Raw genomic sequence first — 20,955 nt, forward strand, 5'->3', positions numbered from 1 at the left:
ATCCTTACATCTACTCCAGACCCCTCCAGATCCACTTGCAGCAGGAACCATCTTCCTTGCTATATCTGTTCAGTGCCAGTGAGGGAGGATACTGACCTGGCCCTGGCTCCTGGCAATCCCCCAAGGATGCTCCTAGTTTGGGGCAGAGCATGGGACCCTGTGTTTTCACCAAGAGTTTGCAGGAGGGAGTGGGGGTGGACAGCTCTGACCTTGGCCGAGGCCTGACCCCTCATTCTGAGCCAATGTGTCTTGGGCCGTGTGAATCAAAGGACCATTGTGTGGTTGGCACAGGTTCATGCCCCTCTCTGTCCTGCTCCCACATACTGGGAACCCATGGGTTCCCCAGGGACACCCTTGGCACAACTGTCCCCAACTCAGCCTTCTGTCTCCTGCTGCCCACTTCCTACCACCAAGCTCGGAGAGTCAGTTGTTGTAGGTTCACGCCCCATGATCTCTGCTCAACTCCCCAGGGTTCTCTCTCACCCAGACCCAGGAGCACAGAGGAAATGACAGGCTTGTGACCCCTTGGCCCCTGACAGCTAGAAGAGCCTTGAGGGTGAAGACATGCTTGAGACCAACAGACGAGGTCATGGCTGGCTGAGGAAAGATCTGTGTGTACGTGTCTGTGTGAGCGGTGATCAGAGGCCAGGGGCCCATACCTGATTGCTTTCCACCTTATATTTCGAAATGGGGTCTCTCAGTGTCACTGGAAGTCACCAATTCAGCTAGACTGGTTGGGATGCTTCTGTGTCTGCCTCCCCAGCACTGGGTTATATCCACATACCTAGCCTTGTCCATGAGTGCCAAGGACCTCAACTCAGCCCCATGGTTGAGTGCCAGGTGCTCTACTGCTCAGCCACATTCCCAGCTCTCGCTTCTTTTTGACATATAGTCTTGTTCTGTAGCGCAAACCGGTCTGGGACTCCAGATCACTCTGCTACAACTAGGAACAAAGAAAAGATCTGTTGAGGCTTGAAAGACTGAATGTTTTTGCCTCAAGGCAGACAGGACAATTTAAGTGGGGCAGGTAGGACAATGGCCTTTAGTTATCCAGGTCTCTAACCCAGAGCCTGGGGATCTGTCTCTTTCTCTAGTTACAAAAAGCTATCCAGCTAAGGACCTTCAAAACTTGGATGTGATGGCATGCACGCATTCATCCCAGGCTGAGGCAGGAGGATGACAAGTTTTGGCTAGCTTAGGCTGCATGAAAATACTTTGACCAAGAAACAAACGGGGCCAGTCAGACACACACCTTTAATCTCTATGATTTCAAGGCTAACCTGATCTACATAGAGTGGTCCAGGCCAGACAGACAACAACAACAAAACTAAACAAACAGATAAACAAACAGAGCCATAGCTATAGCTTAGATTTTTGAAGTGGCAGAGAGCTCTGGGTTCCACCCATGCATACCTGTTAGACAAGCACTCAGGAAATGGAAGCCAACAGCTCTCCCATCCCATCTTAGGAAGATTCTGGGAGTTCAAGATCATTCACCACTATATTTTGAGTTCAAGGCCAGCCTGGGCAACAGGAGACCTGCTCCCGAATTTTTTTTTTTTTTTTTTTTTTGACTCCCGTTGGAAGGTTGAGCTCACAACTGCAGGCCACTCCTGCCAATGGCCAGAAGGAATCCAGTCAGGGAGGAGCAGAGCCAGTAAGGGGCCATAGGTGCCTGTTGTGGCATCAGAAGTCCTGGATTCAGTCATGCCTCAACTCCTTCCCTGTAGGCTGAAGTTAGTATATGGTAAGTTTCTATAGCATTTCCAAAGGATTGCTTTGCATTGCATTCAAATGAAGTCTTGAGGCACAAAGTAGCAGGTTCTTAGGACTCTAGGGAGCCATGTCCTGTGCTGGCTTCTGCTTCCAGGATGTGGGTTGTGGCTCTCTGCAGGATGTTCCAGGCCCCACACTCCCAAGATAAGAATTTGAGGCCTTCCCCCTCCAGGGAAGGAGGATAAGTGATGCTCAGAACCAAGGCAAGCCTGAACACTCCACAGTAGCTCTCCCTAGATCCACACCACCCATGACTCCTCATAGCCAAAGGGCAAGTCCAGGTATACCCCCCTAAGTTCCTGGCCCTTCCTATTTGAATCCTCATGTGTGCCTGTCCCCATAGCAACTCTCCCCTGCCTGTTAAGGAACCCAAACTTTTTTGTTTTTGCTGCTGTTTTTTTGTTTTTTTGAGACAGGGTTTCTCTGGTTTTGGAGACTGTCCTAGAACTAGCTCTTGTAGACCAGACTAGTCTCAAACTCAGAGCTCTGCCTGCCTCTGACTCCCAAGTGCTGGGACTAAAGGCATGCACCACCACTGCCTGGCTAAGGAACCCAATCTTAAAACAAAAACAAATTTATTTTAAATTATCTGTATGTGTATATCATGTGCATGTAGAGGCCAGAAGAGGTGGGCAGAGCTCCTGGAGGGGGAAATTACAGGCAACTGTGAGCAGCTTGCTGTGAGTGCTGAGAACTAAATTCAGGTCCTCTGCAAAAGCTGTATGTATTGTTAACCACTGTGTCATTTCTCCAGCCTAAGGGAAGCAGGCAGCTATGTCCTGTCCTTGATGACAGTAGTGAGTCCTCATTAGTTGAATTGGTCAGTGTCATCCGTCATCCCTCTTTCTAGTCATTGGGCAGTATGTGATCCAGCTCTGGCCAAGGATAGTATGGATGACTTCCAGGGGATGGAGTGTCCAGCCTGCAATGTCTGCACAAGTGTGGCCTTCTCTTTGCTACAGTAACAAAGTTGCAAACTTTTCAATTTTATTCTCTGACAGTTCTAAGGACAAATCCCACAGTCTTGCTGCCCTGAAATCCAGTTTGTTTGGGCTCTTAGAATAATTTTTATTGTGTGTGTGTGTGTGTGTGTGTGTGTGTGTGATGGGTGTGTATGTCAAAGTGTATGTGTCTGTGATGGTCAGAGAACAACTTGCAGGAGTTGGAACTCTTCACCAAGAGGGTTCTGAATATTGTACACAGGCAGCACTTAACCCACAAAATCATTTTACTGACCTCAAATTTGGCATCTTTTTGTTTTTCTAGCACTGAGGATTGAGCCCATGTAATGAATATGCTCTACCTCTGACCCATGCCCTTGGCCCCTCACTGGGGCACTCTAGGGAGATGCTTCACCCTGACCACGCCCTAGCCCCTCACTGGGAATTCTAGGCAAGTGCTCACCCCAACTACACCCCAGCCCTTCACTGGGGGATTCTAAGCAGGTGCTCCACCCTACCACACCCCAGCAGCCCCTCACTTGGAATTCTAGACGGATGTCCATCCTGAGCAGCTGGGCTCAGTGTGCAGTGACTGAGGTCAGAGGCTAGGTAGGCATTTGTGAGGAGTCAGGGCCACTGTACCACAAACCAGGCTTTTCTCAGAGAGCCTTTGGTCTTTCTGGGGACGTGACACTCATCACATAGGTAAGACAAGCTTAGGGAGGAAGTGTCTCTCTGTGCATGACTGCTCAGGCATATACAACTTGCATTTTGGGTTGATGGGGGAGGCTGCCAAGCCCTTGGTCTGAACTCTAGCAATGAACTTCACAGGCCCAGGCTCTGCTCCCGATGGCAGAACTTTGGAAATCTTCTCCTGCAGGCATCAAGGACCTAGGCAGGTGCTTGTGTCTCTTGTTGACCAGTGGGACTGGACCCTAGGGTCATCAGAATCCTCATGAGCCATGGATATGGATGGCACCCTCCTCTCCAATCTATTTTACCAGCCATAAAAGTTACACAAACACCTGGTTACCAGCAGACCCCTACAGGCCACAGCTCCCAGGGCTGCTGGGTCCCCATGTGACTGACTGATTACTGGATCTCATCCTGCAGTGCAAGACTGGATGTGGATCTGGGTGACCGGTGGCAAGCAGCAAATGCAGGGGGATGAGGTTCCTAAGAGGCAAGTCTGCCATGGTTCTGAGAAAGGCTAAATGATTTTCCCAACATCAGACAGCAATGTCCCAACATTGTCCTGACAGCAATGTCCACTGCTCAATAACCTTTTTCAACTACTCTGTGCTGCCCCATGGAGGTTATCTCCAATGAAATAGTTGTGTTTAAAAGAACATGGGGCTTACTAGAAGTCTCTGCAGGACCACCAGACTAGATCCATTGATGGGACCATGCGCCCTCTGGTGATCAACGCCGGAATGAATAGGAATAGTGAACGTAAAGATGGTTGAATGTTCACTTTTTGCTAGAAGCCCAACTCTGAACAACTCTTCCAATGCACTCTCCTTGCCCCAGGAAACCCTTCTTGTGCTGTCAGACACATCCAAGGTCAGTCTAGAATCACATCCTAACCTCATGGGGTTGGAGTGTTTGTGTACATACCATAGATGCTCGATGAATGTGTAGTGAATAAGAAAATAAACACAGGAACTAGCTTCAGGAACATTCTGGGACTAGCCTAAAAGAAGACGCAGGTTTCATTCTCTCTTCAAAGGTCACAAAGAGACATGGGCTGCCTGCAAGCTAGAGGGTCTTCCTTCCACTAGAGAATGGATCCCTTCGCATCCAAATCTCGAATGTTATGGGACAGCTGATGTGTACCACCCAGACATAATACTCCCTTCTACTTGGCGCCTTTGCAATTTATCAGATGCACATAATGGTATGGAGAACTGTGGAGACCGCGCGAGAAGACGACATCGCAGCTGAGACTTGAAAATGAGAAAGGCGGCACTGAGAAGTCTTGGGGACCTTACACTTGGAGAGGCACAGGCGAGCTTGACGGTTTGGCCAGATGAGGGGAAGGGCAGAGAGAAATGAGGGCTTGATGGTTGAAGAGGAGGAGCCTGTTAGGCCCCGCCCATCAGTCTCCTTCTGGGGTTCCAGGGATCTCCCTAACCATCTGAGCGGTTGCCTAGCCGACCAAACCCCGCCCCTCGAGTGACGGCTTCGCGGTTGTAGCTGGCTTTCCGAGGGCTCTACGTCCAATCCCGGTTGCCAAAGAAACTCAACCCTGCTGACTACAGAGGACCCCCTGTAGTCAGGCACCCCTGTAGTCCGGAGCTAGGCAGGCACCATCTTTCAGGCTCCGCCTCAAGCGCCCATCCCGGTTGCCAAGGAAACGGCCATGCCCGACAGAGCCCACGCTCCGAGCGCCTAAGACCGCCTCCAGCCTGCACAGCTTGCTAGCCTTGGTTGCCAAGGAGACGGCCCGCAAGCTTGAAGCTTTGCCTCAAGACTTCAGCCAAGCTCCTAGGCTTTTTCCAGGATTGGTCCGGTCTCCGATCCTCGTTACCAAGGAAACCCGGCCCGCCCGCGCAGACTCACTCTGAAGACCCTCAGCTTTGCTGCTGCTTATAGGCTATAACCCTACCCCAGGTTGCCAAGGAGACAGCTCGGCAGTCCCTTGCTCTCTGCGGCTTCTACGAGGTTCCATCCCATCCAGGTTACCAAAGAGTCTCCTCTCCACATCCTCCACTCGCCAGTCCCCCATCCCTGTCTTCTCCCTGCATCCAAGCCTGGCTTCACCTCCGAAAGTCGTTGTCAAGGAGACCAGCCTTCTCACCGTCCGGAATTTCCGCTGTCATTAAGCATGACTCCGCCCCTGTTCCGGTTACAAAGGCCTCTCGGCTCCGCCCACTCCAGATAGGCTCCGCCCCAAGATGCTCTTCAGTTTTGACCCCCCCTCCTCACCTCCTCCGCACTGGTTGCCAAGGAGACTAGGCCCCGCCATCTAGTTGGCAGACCCCGCCCCTCACGCTCGGTCGGGTCCTCGGCTTCCGGTTGTTCCTAGTTTGTCCTCGTGCGGCTACCGTCCTCCACGAGACTGACCCCCCCACCTTCTCCCCCCCCCGCCCGCAGTGCGTTGCCGGCGTTCCTCCTCGAGCTCTAAGCCCGACGTGCGTGCCGTGCGTGCTATGCGTGAGCGTGCGCGGGCGCGTCGGCCGGCGAGGGAGCAGCAAACGGCCGGCGGCGGGTGCCGCGCGGGGGGCGGGCGACGCGGAGGCGGCGGTGGCCATGGCCGAGGCGTCTCCGCAGCCCGGACGGTACTTCTGCCACTGCTGCTCGGTGGAGATCGTGCCTCGCCTGCCGGTGAGGTCCGGACGGGAGGGCGGCGGGGCTGTGCGCGCGAGGCGGTCTAGAGGGGAAACTGAGACCTGGTGGAGTGCGAGCAACGTGGCGGGCAGGTCCGAGAACCCAGGGTGGCGGCGGAGGGCCCCCGGGGGGACGTGGCGTTGGTCGGGCCCCGTGGTGATCAGAAGCTGAGCTCCGCGCCGGGGACGGTCGCCGAGCGCGTGGCCAAGACTCGGGGGCGAGCAGCGCGGCCTCGAGCGCCGCCCCGGGCCTCACAGCTGCGCCTAGAGGAGTTACGGGTCCGACGGCGCAGCCTGGGGGTCTGGGCCGGTTGCACAGGAACCCCACCTGGTTGTTAGAGGCCTTGTGCTATTGCTTCAGTGTGGCTTTGGCCAACCGCACCCTCAGGGCCCCACCTGGGTTGTACCCACGCCTCCCGCTGCTTCCTGGTAGCTTTGGGTAGATGTGTCTCAAGCCCCCACCAGAGTATCCCCAAGCCTCCTGCTTCCAGGTGGCTTTGGGCATGTGCAGCCCGAGGACTCTGCTTGGGTGTCCTGGGGCCTTTTGCATCCAGTTCAAGGTGGTTTTGGCCAGGTGCCGCCCAGGCTTCCTACAAGCCTATTGAGAGTGACTAGTTCTGTGTCTGGTGTCCCTAGACCTCCCCATTTCCCAGGTCCAGGTCCATCTGGCCAATCACTGGTGGGGTAGCTCTTAGGATCCCAGGGTAGCACTCACTCACCCCCGAGGCATTTCTTGTCTTATACCCAGGTTTGAGGCTCACTTTTGGAAGGGTTCATTTTCCTCTACTTGCAGCCTCCCACAGCCTTCCCAGGCCAGGGAAAAGAAAGCTTGGGTGGATCCGTGGACGTGGTACCTGGTCTGGTGTAAGCCACACTGCGTTGCAAAGGTGGTGGAGTGGTAGCTGGGCCATGCATAGGCTGTCCAGGTGAAGGGCAGGTGTTGAGAGTTGGTAAAGTTTCTTCTGGTCTCTGCACACTACTCCATGGGTGGTGATACTGGCACTTTTCAGGGTGATTTTAGCTTCAAGAACTCAGCTTGACCAGCCTTGGTGGCTCATGCTTGTAATCCCAGCACTCAGGAGGCGGGGGCAAGTGGAGTTTGAGGCTAGCCTGGTCAACATAACAAGTCCCAGGACAACCAGAGCAACACAAGGAAACCCTGTCTAGAAAAAACAAGCACAAAACAGCAATAACGAAAAGGTTGCAGTGAGAGTGGAATCTGGGATGCCATGCAAACTTAGAATGTGGGAGTCTCCCTGACTGTTATTTCTGCTTCTCTGTTTGCTGTGTCTCATCTGTCTCCTGAGCTCTGCCTGGGGACTGGGCTTGGGCTGGGAACTATGCAGCCCTCTCAACATCCTTGTGAGCTCTGGGAACAGAAGCCTGGGCTCCTGCTAGGAGATGTCCTGATTGAGGTGAACACCTTGCTGTGGCTTTTCCTCACTGGGGCCAGCACTGCACAAGGTGCTGGCCCTGTGGCTTTGAACAAGGAGGACCCTGACCTCTGGCTGCCACTGTGCCTGGCAAGGGCCCTCCCGTAAGTCCCAGTGACCCAGCATGGTCTTTGCTCTTCAGGGTTTGTAGGCCAGCCAGGGAGTGACAAGTGATTAGACAGTGGCATGGATGGTTTCTGTATGAGCAGCTAGCATGCTAAAGGGAGCTGGGGCACGTCTGTGGGTTCAGTGGGATTTGCCATGATCTACATTCCAGGATAGGACACTTAGAGGGGACCTGTATGCAGTTGTAGTGACAGTTGTCACTCCAGATACCTGAACTGGTTCCTAGAGACACCCACTTCATTGGTGGTACCTTCACAGGCCCTGGGCTGCCCATTGCTGCTCTGGTCTGAAGTCAGAGGCCACTTCTCAGCTGTGGCCCTGAGCCAGGCACTCTGTCACAAGCTGTCCAGTGTTCTGCCCATCCCAGACAAATGAGTAGTACCCCAGGTCTCTCTAACACTATGGCTCTCAGCCTTCCTGGCACTGTGAACCTTTAATACGGTTCTTTGTGTTGTGGTGACTCCCAACCATAAATGTATTCCCATTGCTACTTCATAACTGTGATACCATTAATGAATTGTGATGTAAATATTTGATATTCCTGATATCATTCTACTCCCAAAGGTATCACGACCCACAGGTTGAGAACCACCGATCTAATGGGTAATCTATGTCCTGCCTGTGGGCTGTGGCTGCCAGGCAGTGGCAGAGCTTCAGGGTGCTGGGAAGATTGCTTGCTTGGCTGGGAACGTGTTCAGTAGGAAGCAGATGAGTTGGCTAGAACCAGAGGCTGTGGGCAGTGCCTGCCCAGACTTGATCCTCTGCAGGGTGTGTTTGTGGAGCCCATGTGACAAACAGGTGTGGACATAGGGTGTCATGGGCAGACACCTGCAACTTGGCTCCTCACTTTCCATGCTCACTGCCTCATGGGTCAAGGGAAGCAGATGAGGGAAACCAATGCCTGCTGCATTTGTGAACACAGGGCCTAGCATGGGATGGAACCCGAGGGAACCTGGCTTGGGTTCTGGGAAGAGCCACTCCTACAGATAAGAGTCCCAGGCATGGTGGAGGCGTTGAGCCTTCCTGGTGGCAGACCAGAGGGCATGCTGAGTAAGGTGCTGCATTGACTTGTGGGGCAGGTAGTGGCTGGCTGCATCTAGGGATGTGGGACACACATGTCCCCAAGGACGATGAGTCTACACTAGAAGCCATGGGCATGGAGTTGGGTCTGTGGCTCCCTATGCCTCACACCCCATCAGTTTGGAAGCTGCCTGTTCTTTGAAGACCAGGGACTGTAGTCCAGTGACATTGTGACCAACAATGCCTGGAATCGGTCCCCCAGCCTTCCCTGTGGCACTCAGAGTAGTCCTTGAGAATGTGTTAAAGGGGTCACCTGAGCATAGGGTGCCCACTTTCCTGTGGATGTTCTAAGCCTCAGATCTCTGTTGGGGATCTTCTCTGGACAAGATGTCACTGGGACTGAGACAGATGCTCCCAGGAGCAGAGTAACAGGACCAAGCAAGGCAGAATGGCCTCTGCTGGGTGATCCTTGGCACCAGCTACTGTGACAGGCTATCAGGTACCTATGAGGGAGAGGAAGAGAGATATATTTAGCAGTGGATACAAGCTGACCCCAACTGTGTCCCTTGTGCTGCAGCCAGTGAGGGATGGCTGGATGTGGAGGTTGAGGCAGAGTATGCCAGACCATGTGCTAATGCAATATTGTGCCAGCGAGAGGATACTGGTCAGCCTTTGGCCTTGCTAATAGTGCCGCTGACCACCCAGCTCTGGTGAGGCCTGCCATGGGTCTGCTGGCTGTCTCAGGTCAACTGAATCATGCTGCCGTTGCTCTGGTGACTAGTGGCGTGCCCCTTCACGTGTTCATGGCAGTGCATTCTGCTGTGGAGGTGTGTCTGCAGGGGTGGTAAGCAGGCCTCGTGTCAAATTGCAGTGGGCCACCTTCCTTACCTGTTCTACTTTCGTCCAACAGCTTGCAAGCTGCCTTTGGCTGGAGCAAGACATAGCGTGGCATGTGCTTTGAAAAGCACAGTGGTCAGGCCTGTGGCTATCCTTGATTTAGGGTCCATTCTGCCAGTGAGAGGTCTTGGCTGACTGCCGGTACCACTGCCTTAACACTCAACAGCTGTGGCCTTGTGGGAAGCATGTTCTGCCCTTGTTAGGACTTCCTGTGTGTGGTAGTGTCCCCACAGGTACCTTGGCCTCTGGGTCTGTGGGTTCTGGCCCCAAAAACACAAATGTGGCTTTTAGTTGGAAAGGCATTGCCTGGTGTCCAGGCTTTTCCTCTTGCTATCCCCACATGGGTCCCTGGCTGTCTCTGACCTACCATTGTGTGTCTGAAAAAGGGACTGCAGGTCCTGTCAATATGGGCTACACACTGTCTTGTCTTCACTGGGACTGGGAGGTCATTGGAGGAATCCAGGCTTGGAGACTTTGCAGGGAGTTGCTAAGTTCTGTAGGAGTTGCTAAGTTCTGGAGTTGCTAAGGCTGTAGGAGGAGGCCTTTACTGCCCTCATTACCCTATGTGCCTCAGGCGCAGGCTAGACAAGACTGCCATATGTGGCATGGGATGGATAGCCATACTGACCCCTCCCTCTCCCACAGGATTACATCTGCCCAAGGTGCGAGTCTGGCTTCATCGAGGAACTTCCAGAAGAGACCAGGTAGTGATGAGGGCTGGGGGGGGGGGGCTGCCATAACCTTGGCAGCCTGCCCTGAGGACCTAGGAGGGGCTTCAGCTACAGGTGACAGGCTCTTTTTCTCCCAGGAACACAGAAAATGGCTCTGCTCCCTCCACAGCCCCCACCGACCAGAACCGGCAGCCATTCGAAGTGAGTCAGGGTCCCTGGTCCCTAGGTCCTCCTGTGTGTGTCCCACAGAAGGGCACACACCATCTCATACTTGGTGGAGCTCTTCTTAGCCCTGACAGTTGTCTCCCATCTGTGGGATTCCCTCCCCACTTGGCTGTCTGAGGTTCATGGAGGCCTCACTGCATCCTCTCTCCACAGAGTGTGGACCAGCACCTGTTCACGCTGCCGCAGGGGTATAGCCAGTTTGCTTTTGGCATCTTTGATGATAGCTTTGAGATTCCCACGTTCCCTCCTGGGGCACAGGCCGATGATGGCAGGGACCCTGAGAGCCGACGGGAGAGAGAGCACCAGTCTCGTCATCGGTATGGGGCCCGGCAGCCCCGTGCTCGCCTTACTGCCCGACGGGCCACTGGCCGGCATGAAGGTGTCCCCACACTGGAAGGGTGAGTGGGCCAGGGTAGCTGGTGGGGCCTCACTGCCACAGGAGGACGTTGAGACAAGCACACTCCATTGACTCTGAGTCACATGGCTACCTGTCAGAGCCATCTGGCTACCTCTCTCCTTAGACTGGACCCAAGGAGCCTGGGTCATCCACAAGAGCTGAGCATTGCATCCCCAACTCCCTGTGGAAATAGAATAGGCTGGGTTCCATGCCCTTGTTGCCATGTCCCATGGCCTCTGGCTACTGGAGTCCCTGTGACAGTTTGTACCAGTGGCTTCCTCCCATTGGGTAGGAGGGCACACACCTGTCATGCTAGCACTTGGGTGGTAGAGGCTAGCTGCCTGCTGGGGCTGCAGAACAAACCTCTATCCCGTGATGAGGTAGTGCTGGCTACTGCAGGCCCCTGTAACGCCATCTCTCCCACAGGATCATCCAGCAGCTCGTGAATGGTATCATCTCCCCGGCTGCTGTACCCAGCCTGGGTCTTGGTCCCTGGTGAGTAGGGGACGGGTGCTCGGCCCCTTCCACCCTGCGCCCCCTGACCCGGCCTCTCCCCCCAGGGGCGTCCTGCACTCGAACCCAATGGACTACGCCTGGGGGGCCAACGGCCTGGACACCATCATCACACAGGTACTGCCAGCCACTGAGCATCTATGGGGGCCAGGAGGCCAGCCTAGTAAGGCAGTTGGGGTGCAGTCTCTGTAGCACTGGAGGCCCCTGCATTCTGCCCTCTGGCATCAGACAGCTCAGTGGGCAGTCCCTTCTTCCCTCTGCCTCTTGAAGGATGTCTGTTGTCCTAGGAAGGACAGTGGCCTGTACCAGAACTATATACCTCAGATGGCCCAGAGATTTAATAGGCCTGGTGTGTCTTTCTGGTTGCAGCCTTGCAGAGTTGGGCAGGTAGAGACTCCCTAACCCCTACCACCCCATTAGGAACAATGCCCTCCTCAGGTCACTGCTCCTCCTTGTCTTTCAGCTCCTCAATCAGTTTGAGAACACGGGCCCCCCACCCGCAGACAAGGAGAAGATTCAGGCCCTCCCTACAGTCCCTGTCACAGAGGAACACGTGGGTATGCTCACAGGGCGGTGGACAGAGTCCCCAGAGGACCCCCCCCCCCAGGCATGCCTCTCAGTGACCTGCTTCCTCTGCAGGCTCAGGGCTGGAGTGCCCCGTGTGCAAAGACGACTACGCGCTGGGTGAGAGTGTGCGGCAGTTGCCCTGTAACCACCTGTTCCATGACAGCTGCATTGTGCCCTGGCTAGAGCAGGTGACTCTGCCCTACACTCTGAGGCAGCCCATCGACCCAGACCCAGCTCTGACCTTAACCCTAATCTGCTTGCCTGCCAATCAGAAACCTGGTGCTCATCCTAAGCGAATAACACTAGTCATGACTCAGCTGACTATACTATACCTTCCTTCCCTTAACTCTGAGCCTGTCTTTATCATGCTTGTCTTCACTTAACTTTGACTCATACTTGGATCCTAAGGCTGACCTCATGCTAGCAATGGCTTTACTCTACCCCAACTCAGATCCAGAAAAAATTCCTGGGTCAGAGTATGTTAGCATTGGCATGGGTGTTCACTCTGCCTTTGCTGCCGTGCCTGTCTGCCACCTAACCTGGACCCCAGACCTGATTCTAACCCTAATCATGGCTCCAACCATGAGCCAGACTGGTCACGCCCCTGATGTTAACCTTGGCCCTGGGGGCTAGAGAGATGGCTCTGTGGTTGGGATCATTAGCTGCTCTTCCAGAGGTCCTGAGTTCAATTCCCAGCAATCACATGGTAGCTCACAACCATCTGTAATGAGATCTGGTGCCCTCTTCTGGCCTGCAGGGATACATGCAGACAGAACACTGTATAGATAATAAATCTTTCAAACAAACAAAAACCTAGGCCCTGACCCTGTTCCTCCCTCTCTCTAACTCTTCCTTTGTTCTCTCAAGCATGACAGCTGCCCGGTCTGCCGCAAGAGCCTCACTGGACAGAACACGGCCACCAATCCCCCAGGTCTAACTGGGGTGGCCTTCTCGTCATCCTCATCCTCATCTTCGTCCAGCTCGCCCAGCAACGAGAATGCCACAAGCAACTCCTGAGTCCCACCTGGCCACCCATCCACCCACGCCCGGGGCTCGGTCATCCTACTTGCCCCAGGTGCCCTAGCACCGCCATGGCCGTGGACTAGAGGTGCTGCCCCATGGTGGCCAGCAGCACCTGGCGGGCCCCAGGCTGCAACAGGCTCGGACTTGGCCATGGCTACTCCTGTTTGGAGGCAAGCACATGGGCCCCATGTCCCCATCAGGCGCCTTCAGTCCGTCTTTATCCTCACCCTCCAAATGTTCAACGGCAGAAGGGTTTTTATGATTTTAAATTATTACTGCTTTGAAATAAATGGACGTTTGAGCCACGTGCGGCCCATGCATGATCTGTGGAGGCAGCAGAACTGTCACCAGACCCAGCCCTCCACATGCCCTGGGAGGCCGGGCCCAGCACCCAGCCAGTGCCGGCCTCGGGACCACGAGGGTGACCAGCAGACCCAGGAACAAACTGCTCCAGCAGACTTTTTTTTTTTTTTTTTTTTTTTTTTTTTAAGGGAAATGTGTGTTATCTGGAAAGCTATTTAAAATACACCTACTCAAAAAGCAGAGCCCATGGCTTGGCGTCTTCCTTCAGCCAGGGTGTCCATGACTGCCTGGTGGGGCAGTTCATGGGGTGGGTTTGTGCTTTTGGTGAAGGCCTGAAGAGACCCAGGCAGGCCATGGCAGTGTTCAACAGGAGGCAATTTCAACTGTTCTCAGTATCCCTTGGGTGGGAAGCCATCTGGTGCAGGCCCTGCATGTGGGTGGCCTTGAGGTTGGACCTGTCTTATCCACATACCACTTGCCTGCTTTTGCTGGGGGTGCTGGACTCCAACATCTGTAAGGGCTCCACCCAGCGGCAGGCCAGCATTGTCCTGGGTGAAGAAATCCCCAGTCGTCCTCCTGAGCATCCATGAAGGAGACCAGAGCATTCCCACAGCCAGAGTAGTCACAGCAACAGAACCCTAATCACCCTGTCCTCAAGTTTAAGACCTGAAGAGCTTAGAGGACTGTGTGTTCACCACAGGCCAGGCACTGCTGTGGTGTCATTCGATCGACCTACTCTGCCATGGTCTAGGGCACAAGTCTTATCTTCCTCAGGTCAGTGGTGCTTAGATGACAAAGCTGCCAGCCACATCCCACCCTGATGCCCGAGAGCAGGAAGGACACCACCCAAGGTACTGTGCAGACTGACATTTCCCAGAGATGCTGGCACGGCATCCATTCTGAAAGCTGTCGGGCACACTATGTGTCCTGCCTCTGACCAGCAACCACGCTCACCAAGGCTTAAGAAATTTATTGTTGATGGTTCTGGGACAGAAGCTAACACTGGTGTCTCCAGGCTGTGATCTAGGTGACTTTCCCAGTGACTCCAGGGAACACAGCAGTGAACCATCTAGTGTCCAGAGGTTCCATGTCAGCCCCACATGGTGGCACATGCCTTTAATCCCAGCACTCGGAGGCAGAGGCAGCTGGATCTCTGAGTTCAAGGTCAGCCTGGTCTACAGAGTGAGTTCCAGGACAGCCAGGGCTATGTAGAGACTCTGTCTCAATAAAATAAAAATGTGTGTGTATGTATGTGTGTGTGTATCTTTTTTATGTGTGTGGGGAGCGGGGTATGTACACATGTGTGAGGTGCCTGCGGAGGCCAGGAAAGGGAGTGGGATATACAGGTGATTGTGAATGACCTCGTGAGAAAACTAAACTTAATCCCTCTCAAAGACCAAGAAGTGCTCTTAGCTCCAGCTCCTACTCCAATCACATGGGATAATAGGTCTATGTCACTATTGACACCCACCTGGGCCATGCCGTCTGCAACATGTCCACACTCTGCAACGTGGCCCTTATCCACCTGGTGTGTCCCCACCTCCAAGCCTCTCCATGCTGTGCCCAGAGCATATCGGGCTGAGCCTGGCAGTATCCTCAACGCCAAACTAGATGGATGGAAACTCAGTTTTGTGTATCCCCTGCTATCTCTCCATGCCTGGCACACAGCAGGTACCCAGCTTGTGAGATAAGGAAGGGCATGTGTGGACACAGGATCTCTGATCTGAGCCCCTTGCTGCCCAATTCCAGATCTTCCAGGCCTTCTCTGCTACCCCTGCCTCCTTAACCGCCATCAAGCCCTTCAAGACGAGACCAGCACTGGCAGGAAGTGTGTGGATAATTGGTGCCGCCGTGTCCGCTTGCCTTGTCGGGGAATGCCTTGGCTGTCCAGTGCCAGGAACATAGGTCGGCCGTGGTGCCGCCAGCGTCGTGAGGCATATGTGTTGTAGCCGTTTTCCTCAATGCGCTCCCGGAACCTACAGTCCACAGAATAGACCCGCTACAGTGCAGGCATGAGGCTGGTTTTCTGCCCCACCAGCCATTACCACCCAATGGCTGCCCACTGCCCATCACTCACTGATCCGTAGAGGCGGCCTCTGCGATTCATGGCCACATAGAAGCCTGAGTATACAGCCTTGATCACCACAGTACCCACTCGGACAGAGCGGATCTCAACAATACCTGAAGGGCCAGAAGTGCACAGTCAGGCAGCAGCCACATTGAGCTCCCAAGTCCCATCACTCTGTCTCGAACCTCAGCTGGCATGGACCTTGGAGACTAGGACTCCACAACAAACACAGAGCCTTCCCTGAATGAAGAGGAGTCTGTTCACAACCACCAGGAGCTAGCCAGGAAAACCCTAGGGAGCCAGGCCATGCTTGGGTACTGACTGTATGCCCTCTGCTTCATAGAGCCTACACAACCCTGGGGGGGGGGGTGTCAACTGTACCTACTTCCAAAAGGGAAACAGGCCCAGGATTGGAAGAACCAGCTTTGGACTCCTACATCTGTTCCATCCTCCATGAATAGCCCTGGCAAGCTCTACCTGTCTGACCCTCAGCTTTCCTCCAGGAACCAGTTATGGGAGGCCTTACAATAGGACCATCAGCTACAGCATTCTTTCACCATCTCTGTCCCCTAGGGAATGAGTGCATTTGCTCCACCTCAGGGAAGGTCCATGATAGTGGGACATCTCAGCATTGCATCCTCTCGGCCAGCACCACATGGTAGCTACCACATTAAGGAAAGAACGTAACGCCCCTATCACTATCTAGGTGGGATCTAAATCTTAGAAATACTGAAGGGCCCAGGTCACTCAGCTGGGCCTCTTCCCCAGCCTGGGGCCACCCTGCCTGGCTATGCTACCATGGATGGACCTGCCCAGCCAGTCCCCTGTCACAGCCCTCATCCCGTGTGGCCTAATGAGGGCCTTGGAACCCAGATGAAAGCCACTGGGATGGGCAGTGCCCTGTCACCTGCCCAAGGCTGAGCTCAAGCCTTCCTAGGAACTCCTGCCAGACTTTAGCATTAGGGGAGCTGGCTGTGACCTCCGCATCATCTCCAGCTTTTCCTTTTGCCACATCCATGCCACAAGCACTCATCAAAGGCCTTCTGTGTGCAAAGCAGGGTTCTGTCAGGACCCAGCTCCATTCCTGGTCTCTTAGCAGGACCTTGAGATTAGGGCATCCCTTGCCTCATTTGCCAAATAGGGGTGTCTGGGAACCCCAATTCAGGCAGGTCGCAATCCCAGGAACGGGATTCCTGCCTCATGATCCCACTGGACATGCACAGCTCCTATAGGCAATCTCACTTTGACCCTGTACTTAGTCCGGTGACTCCACCCATTGATCCCTGACTTGCCTAGGAGCCCACAGGAGGTGTGCCCATCTCACCCAGCCACCCCAGCACTCACTGTCCTGGCTGTGCCGCCAGCGCGTCCCCTGCACCTGGCCACCGGGGTCCACTCGTAGGAAGAAGTGGGTGGAGGAGAAGAGGCGGCGCCAGCGCACGTCGCCCTCCAGATGCGGGTATCCTCCCGGAGCACCCGGTGCCCGCGCCAGCAGCAGCCAGGCTAGGCCCAGCCAGAGGCGGCGGCGCATCCCGACCTGTGCCCGCCTGTGCGCGGTGGCCCAGCTGCACGGTCGGGGGCGGGGTTAGGGCCGCAGCTGTCCAATGGGCGCGCGGGGGCGGGGCCTCTGCCCTGAGCACCACACACGAGGGCTCTATGCTCCTGTTTGTCCTGGTCGCTGTCACCCCGAGGGTGAGGGTCCAGGAGTAGAGAGATACGAGACCGAGATCGCAGAGGAACAGAAATTGAAGATAGAGAGACAGGAGAAAGGAATCACAAAGAAACAGACAAAAGACAATGAAAAGAGACAGAGGTACAGAGGCAACAAGAGAGGGCTGTATAAGAAATGGGCACATGACAATGACGGAAACCAGAGGATTTCAGAAGGTGTAACTTTGGCCAGCTGGATTGAGCATGTACAGGACAATGTGGTCTCTTTTATCTTAGAGATTGAGGCTACCTCTCCAGAGGGGGCTCTGCCGTGGAAGGATGGACATGAAAGGGTGGGGTGAATAGTACACAGCATGACAGATGTTAAATCCTGTGTTTGTGCAGGAGGGACAGACAGGTATGTCACCACCAGCTTAGGGTCACTGAGGACAAGAGGACAGCGTCTAGGTAGCAGAATTAGGGTGGTGTGTCCACCCCCACACTTGCTTGTCACTGCAGCCACACCTATCCCCAGGAGACACCCATGGCAGCCATGGTCACCCGCACCTGCCCAGTAGCCAGTGGCTCTGAGGGTGGGTTCAATGACCTTCAGATGCAGCCTAGGGTCACTGGTGCTGGGGAACCTTGGCCCTCAATGTCAGCTCCCTGCCCCTGGCCCCAGGCAACACCTTTAAATAACAGCAGGGTGAGGTTAGCTGACAAGTTTCCTTTGGGGGAGTCCTCTGGAAGGACAACCAGTCCTTCAGGATGCCAGGATTCCTTCCTGGTGGCTCAGTAGATCCAGTCTCTTTCTGGCCTCAGTAGGTCACACCAGGGGGTGGTGCCCAGGATAAGATGGACCATCGTGTCCCATGCCTGGGTCCCTCTGGAGCTCACATGGCACATGTATAGCACAAGGCACCATGACCCTTCCTGATAGTCCACACCTGTGTGCTTCCTCTGTGAGTGTCTGTCTGGAAGAGTACACTGAGAAAGTCTAGGCACAATACCGGACAGCTGAAACTTGAATCTTCCCTCTGGAATGAACACCTTGAAGCCCCTGGCCACACCCTTGGACACTTTTAGATTGCTTGTTTGAGAGGCCTGGATGCACGCCTGGGGAGGTGTCTGACTTGGTTTAATTTAATAACAGCGCATTGAAATATAATTTGCATACCATATAAATCACTCATTTAAAGTATAAACTGAGTTATTAGTGCATAAGCGTTGGGCAACCCTCACCTGTCACACTCCAGACTGTTCCATCCTCCCCATGAGAGTCATCCTATCTTACCAGCTTCTAGTATTCTTGAGTTCACTTCCTGTCTCTGGATTCTCCTGTTCTGGTCATTTCCTGTCGCAGAGACCCACACTATTTGGCCTTTGGATCTGGTTCTCCCAATGAATACCATGTCCTTTTGTTTGTTTGTTTTGTTTTTTTTTTTTTTTGTTTTGTTTTTCGAGACAGGATTTCTCTGTATTGCTTTGGAGCCCAAGCTGGACTCAGACTCACAGAAATTCACTCTGCCTCCCAAGTGCTGGATTAAAGGCGTATATCACCAATGCCTGGCTGAATACCAAGTCATTAAGATTCTTCCAAGCTGTGGCATGTGTGGGAGCCTCACTCCTGTTCATGGCTGAGTAATATTCCAAGATAGAGATGGCCCATGCTGTGTGTCTGTCATCTACCTATTGAAATTGGTTTCCACATTCTGAAATATTTTAAGTTTTGGTGCAAAAGTGGGATTTCATTTCTTCTGGGCACATACTTAGGAGTGGGGAATCAATTGCTGGGTCTCGTGGTAACTATGTTTAACTAATTTCACTTGTTGTCTCAAGCTACCTTCCAACTCAAAATGCTTCTGTTTCAGTCTCCTGAATGCTGGGATGACAGGTGTGCACCCTCCATAACAGTCTGACTTTCTTTCTTTTCCTTTGCTTTTTCCAATGTAGGTTCCCACTGTGTAACTCTGGCTGTCCTAGAACTCTCTCTGTAGACCAGGTTGGCCTTGAACTCATAGAGATCCACCTGCCTCTGCCTCCTGAATGCTGGGATTATAAATGTGTGCACCACCAGTCTGGTTCTTTCTTATTTATTCAATTTTGGATTAACTTTTAATTGTCTAAGAGGAAATGGTATACATGCCACAGCTCAAATGTAGAAGTCAGATTATCTCTCAGACTTATTTCTCTACTTCTACGGTTATGGGGCTGAGGACGAGGCCAGAATCTCACTCTATAGGTTAGCTCAGGCTGGCCTTGAACTCAGTTTCCTGAGTACTAGGAAGACAGGCAGGAGCTACTACTCTAAAGAAACCAGTAGGAATCTTTTCTTGGAGGGTGCTAAGGATTGAACCCAGGTCTTTTCCACATGTTAGGCTCTATTCCTAAACTCCTAAGCCACTGTCCAGACCCTCACTGGGGGATTCTGGGTGGGGCTCCCCACTCTGACCAAGCCCCCAGCCCGTCACTGGGGGAGTCTAGCTGGGGCTCCACCCTGACCCCCCCCAGAGGATTCTAGGCAGAGGTTCTAGCTATGATTCACACATACCAAGACCTCTTTTCAGTTTCTTGATTGACATAGGGTCTCATAAACAACAGAGGCTGTCCTCAAACTCTTCATTCTCCTGAATATCTGAGACCACAAGCGTGTCATAAACAAACCTGACCTCAATTTCAGAATAGTATTCTTCTCTCCATTGACATGTTGACTTTTGACTATAGTGGAAAGTGACTATAGTGGCAACCTATCATTGGCCATAAATCATATTTGGGGAGCTGAGGTAAACACTGGCAGGAGATGGAGTGTGTGTGTGTGGGGGGGGCTGAGACTGACTCAGTGCCCTTGCCTAGAATCCCCGTGAGGGCTTGGGGGCGTGGTCAGGGTGGAGCCCCGCCTAGAATCTCCAGTGACGGTTGGGGGCGTGGTCAGTGTGGAGCCCCCTATAATTCCCTAGTGAGGGTTGGGGGCGTGGTCAGGGTGGAGCCCCGCCTAGAAACCCCAGTGACCGTTGGGGGCGTGGTCAGTGTGGAGCCCCCCCTATAACTCCCCAGTGAGGGTTTGGGGACGTGGTCAGGGTGGAGCCCCGCCTAGAATCCCCAGTGAAGGTTTGGAGGCATGGTCAGGGTGGTGCCCCCTATAATTCCCCAGTGAGGGTTTGGGGTATGGTCAGGGTGGAGCCCCGCCTAGAATCCGCTGGTGATGGGCGTGGACATGGCACAGGAGTAGCATCCTTGTCTATAATCTGTTGACTAAGAGCAAAGTGTGGAAAGCCTGGTGCTTCAGCAAATCAAAGAGGAACTTGAAAAACGAGGGACAGGGGAAGAACTCAAGTCCCTGACTCTTACAGCCTGCAGAGATGTGAGGAGCTGTCAGTGTCCTGCTGCTTTATCCCTGAGGATCAGGAGGGTGACCTCAGGAAGAAGTGAAGTTGAGGTCACCATGCCCTGGATACCCTGGGGAATGGGCTGAGATGCTTGGGGAGGGCAATGCTCAGTGCTGAAGTCATTCTCAGGCCATGGCATCAGCAAGCCCAGGCCTGTTTGTGCACCCTGGACAGTGTAGAAGAGGGGCCGAGGGTCTGGTCTTCAACCTGAGGGCAGGTGAGGGCAGGTGAGGGCAGGTGGCAGCTTCAGGAGTCCTCCCTGGAGGCCTCTGTGGTGGCTCAGCAACTCTGTTCATGCATGGGCCTGTGGTCTGGCTGTAGTTCTCCCATCCATCCCTGTTGTCACACCAGTCCTTCACATGACAGCTGGTCCTAGCCCAGGGTGATCCTCTCTCATCTCACATGGGCATGCACCTGTCAGCTGCAAGCAAAATGGATGGGGAAGCTGGGATTATGTCACTTCTGTGACTTCTGTGTCTAGCTCACTCTTTCTTTTCCTTTTTTCTTTTCTTTCTTTCTTTTTTTTTTTTTTTTTTTTTTTTTTTTTTTTTTTTTCTTGTTTTTCAGACAGGGTTTCTCTGTGTAGCTTTGGAGCCTGTCCTGGAACTAGCTCTGTAGACCAGGCTGGCC

At 53.7% G+C, this 20,955-nt stretch overlaps 2 protein-coding genes across 3 annotated transcripts; one reads left to right on the forward strand and one right to left on the reverse strand.

Moving 5' to 3' along the window:
- Positions 1-5,859: 5,859 nt before the first annotated feature.
- On the forward strand, positions 5,860-13,223 carry Rnf126 (ring finger protein 126). 2 transcript variants are annotated; one of them, XM_051177455.1, is made up of 9 exons: positions 5,860-6,044; positions 10,168-10,226; positions 10,331-10,394; positions 10,572-10,816; positions 11,242-11,310; positions 11,376-11,445; positions 11,792-11,881; positions 11,968-12,083; positions 12,763-12,912. In XM_051177455.1, the coding sequence occupies exons 1-8, from the start codon at positions 5,970-5,972 to the stop codon at positions 12,076-12,078; spliced, it is 783 nt and encodes a 260-aa protein (XP_051033412.1). In that variant the 5' UTR covers positions 5,860-5,969; the 3' UTR covers positions 12,079-12,083; positions 12,763-12,912. The 2 variants fall into 2 exon arrangements, with proteins under 2 accessions (XP_051033412.1, XP_051033411.1); XM_051177454.1 differs by having other exon boundaries at positions 5,863-6,044; positions 11,792-11,885; positions 12,763-13,223.
- Positions 13,224-14,990: 1,767 nt separating this feature from the next.
- Positions 14,991-16,831, reverse strand: Fgf22 (fibroblast growth factor 22). The gene is made up of 3 exons (XM_051177676.1): positions 16,634-16,831; positions 15,299-15,402; positions 14,991-15,220 (listed from the first exon to the last, which is right to left on the reverse strand). The coding sequence occupies exons 1-3, from the start codon at positions 16,818-16,820 to the stop codon at positions 15,023-15,025; spliced, it is 489 nt and encodes a 162-aa protein (XP_051033633.1). The 5' UTR covers positions 16,821-16,831; the 3' UTR covers positions 14,991-15,022.
- Between the last annotated feature and the right edge of the window lie 4,124 nt (positions 16,832-20,955).

The sequence above is a fragment of the Phodopus roborovskii genome, unplaced genomic scaffold (assembly GCF_943737965.1).
Source record: "Phodopus roborovskii unplaced genomic scaffold, PHOROB, whole genome shotgun sequence".
Taxonomy (NCBI): domain Eukaryota; kingdom Metazoa; phylum Chordata; class Mammalia; order Rodentia; family Cricetidae; genus Phodopus; species Phodopus roborovskii.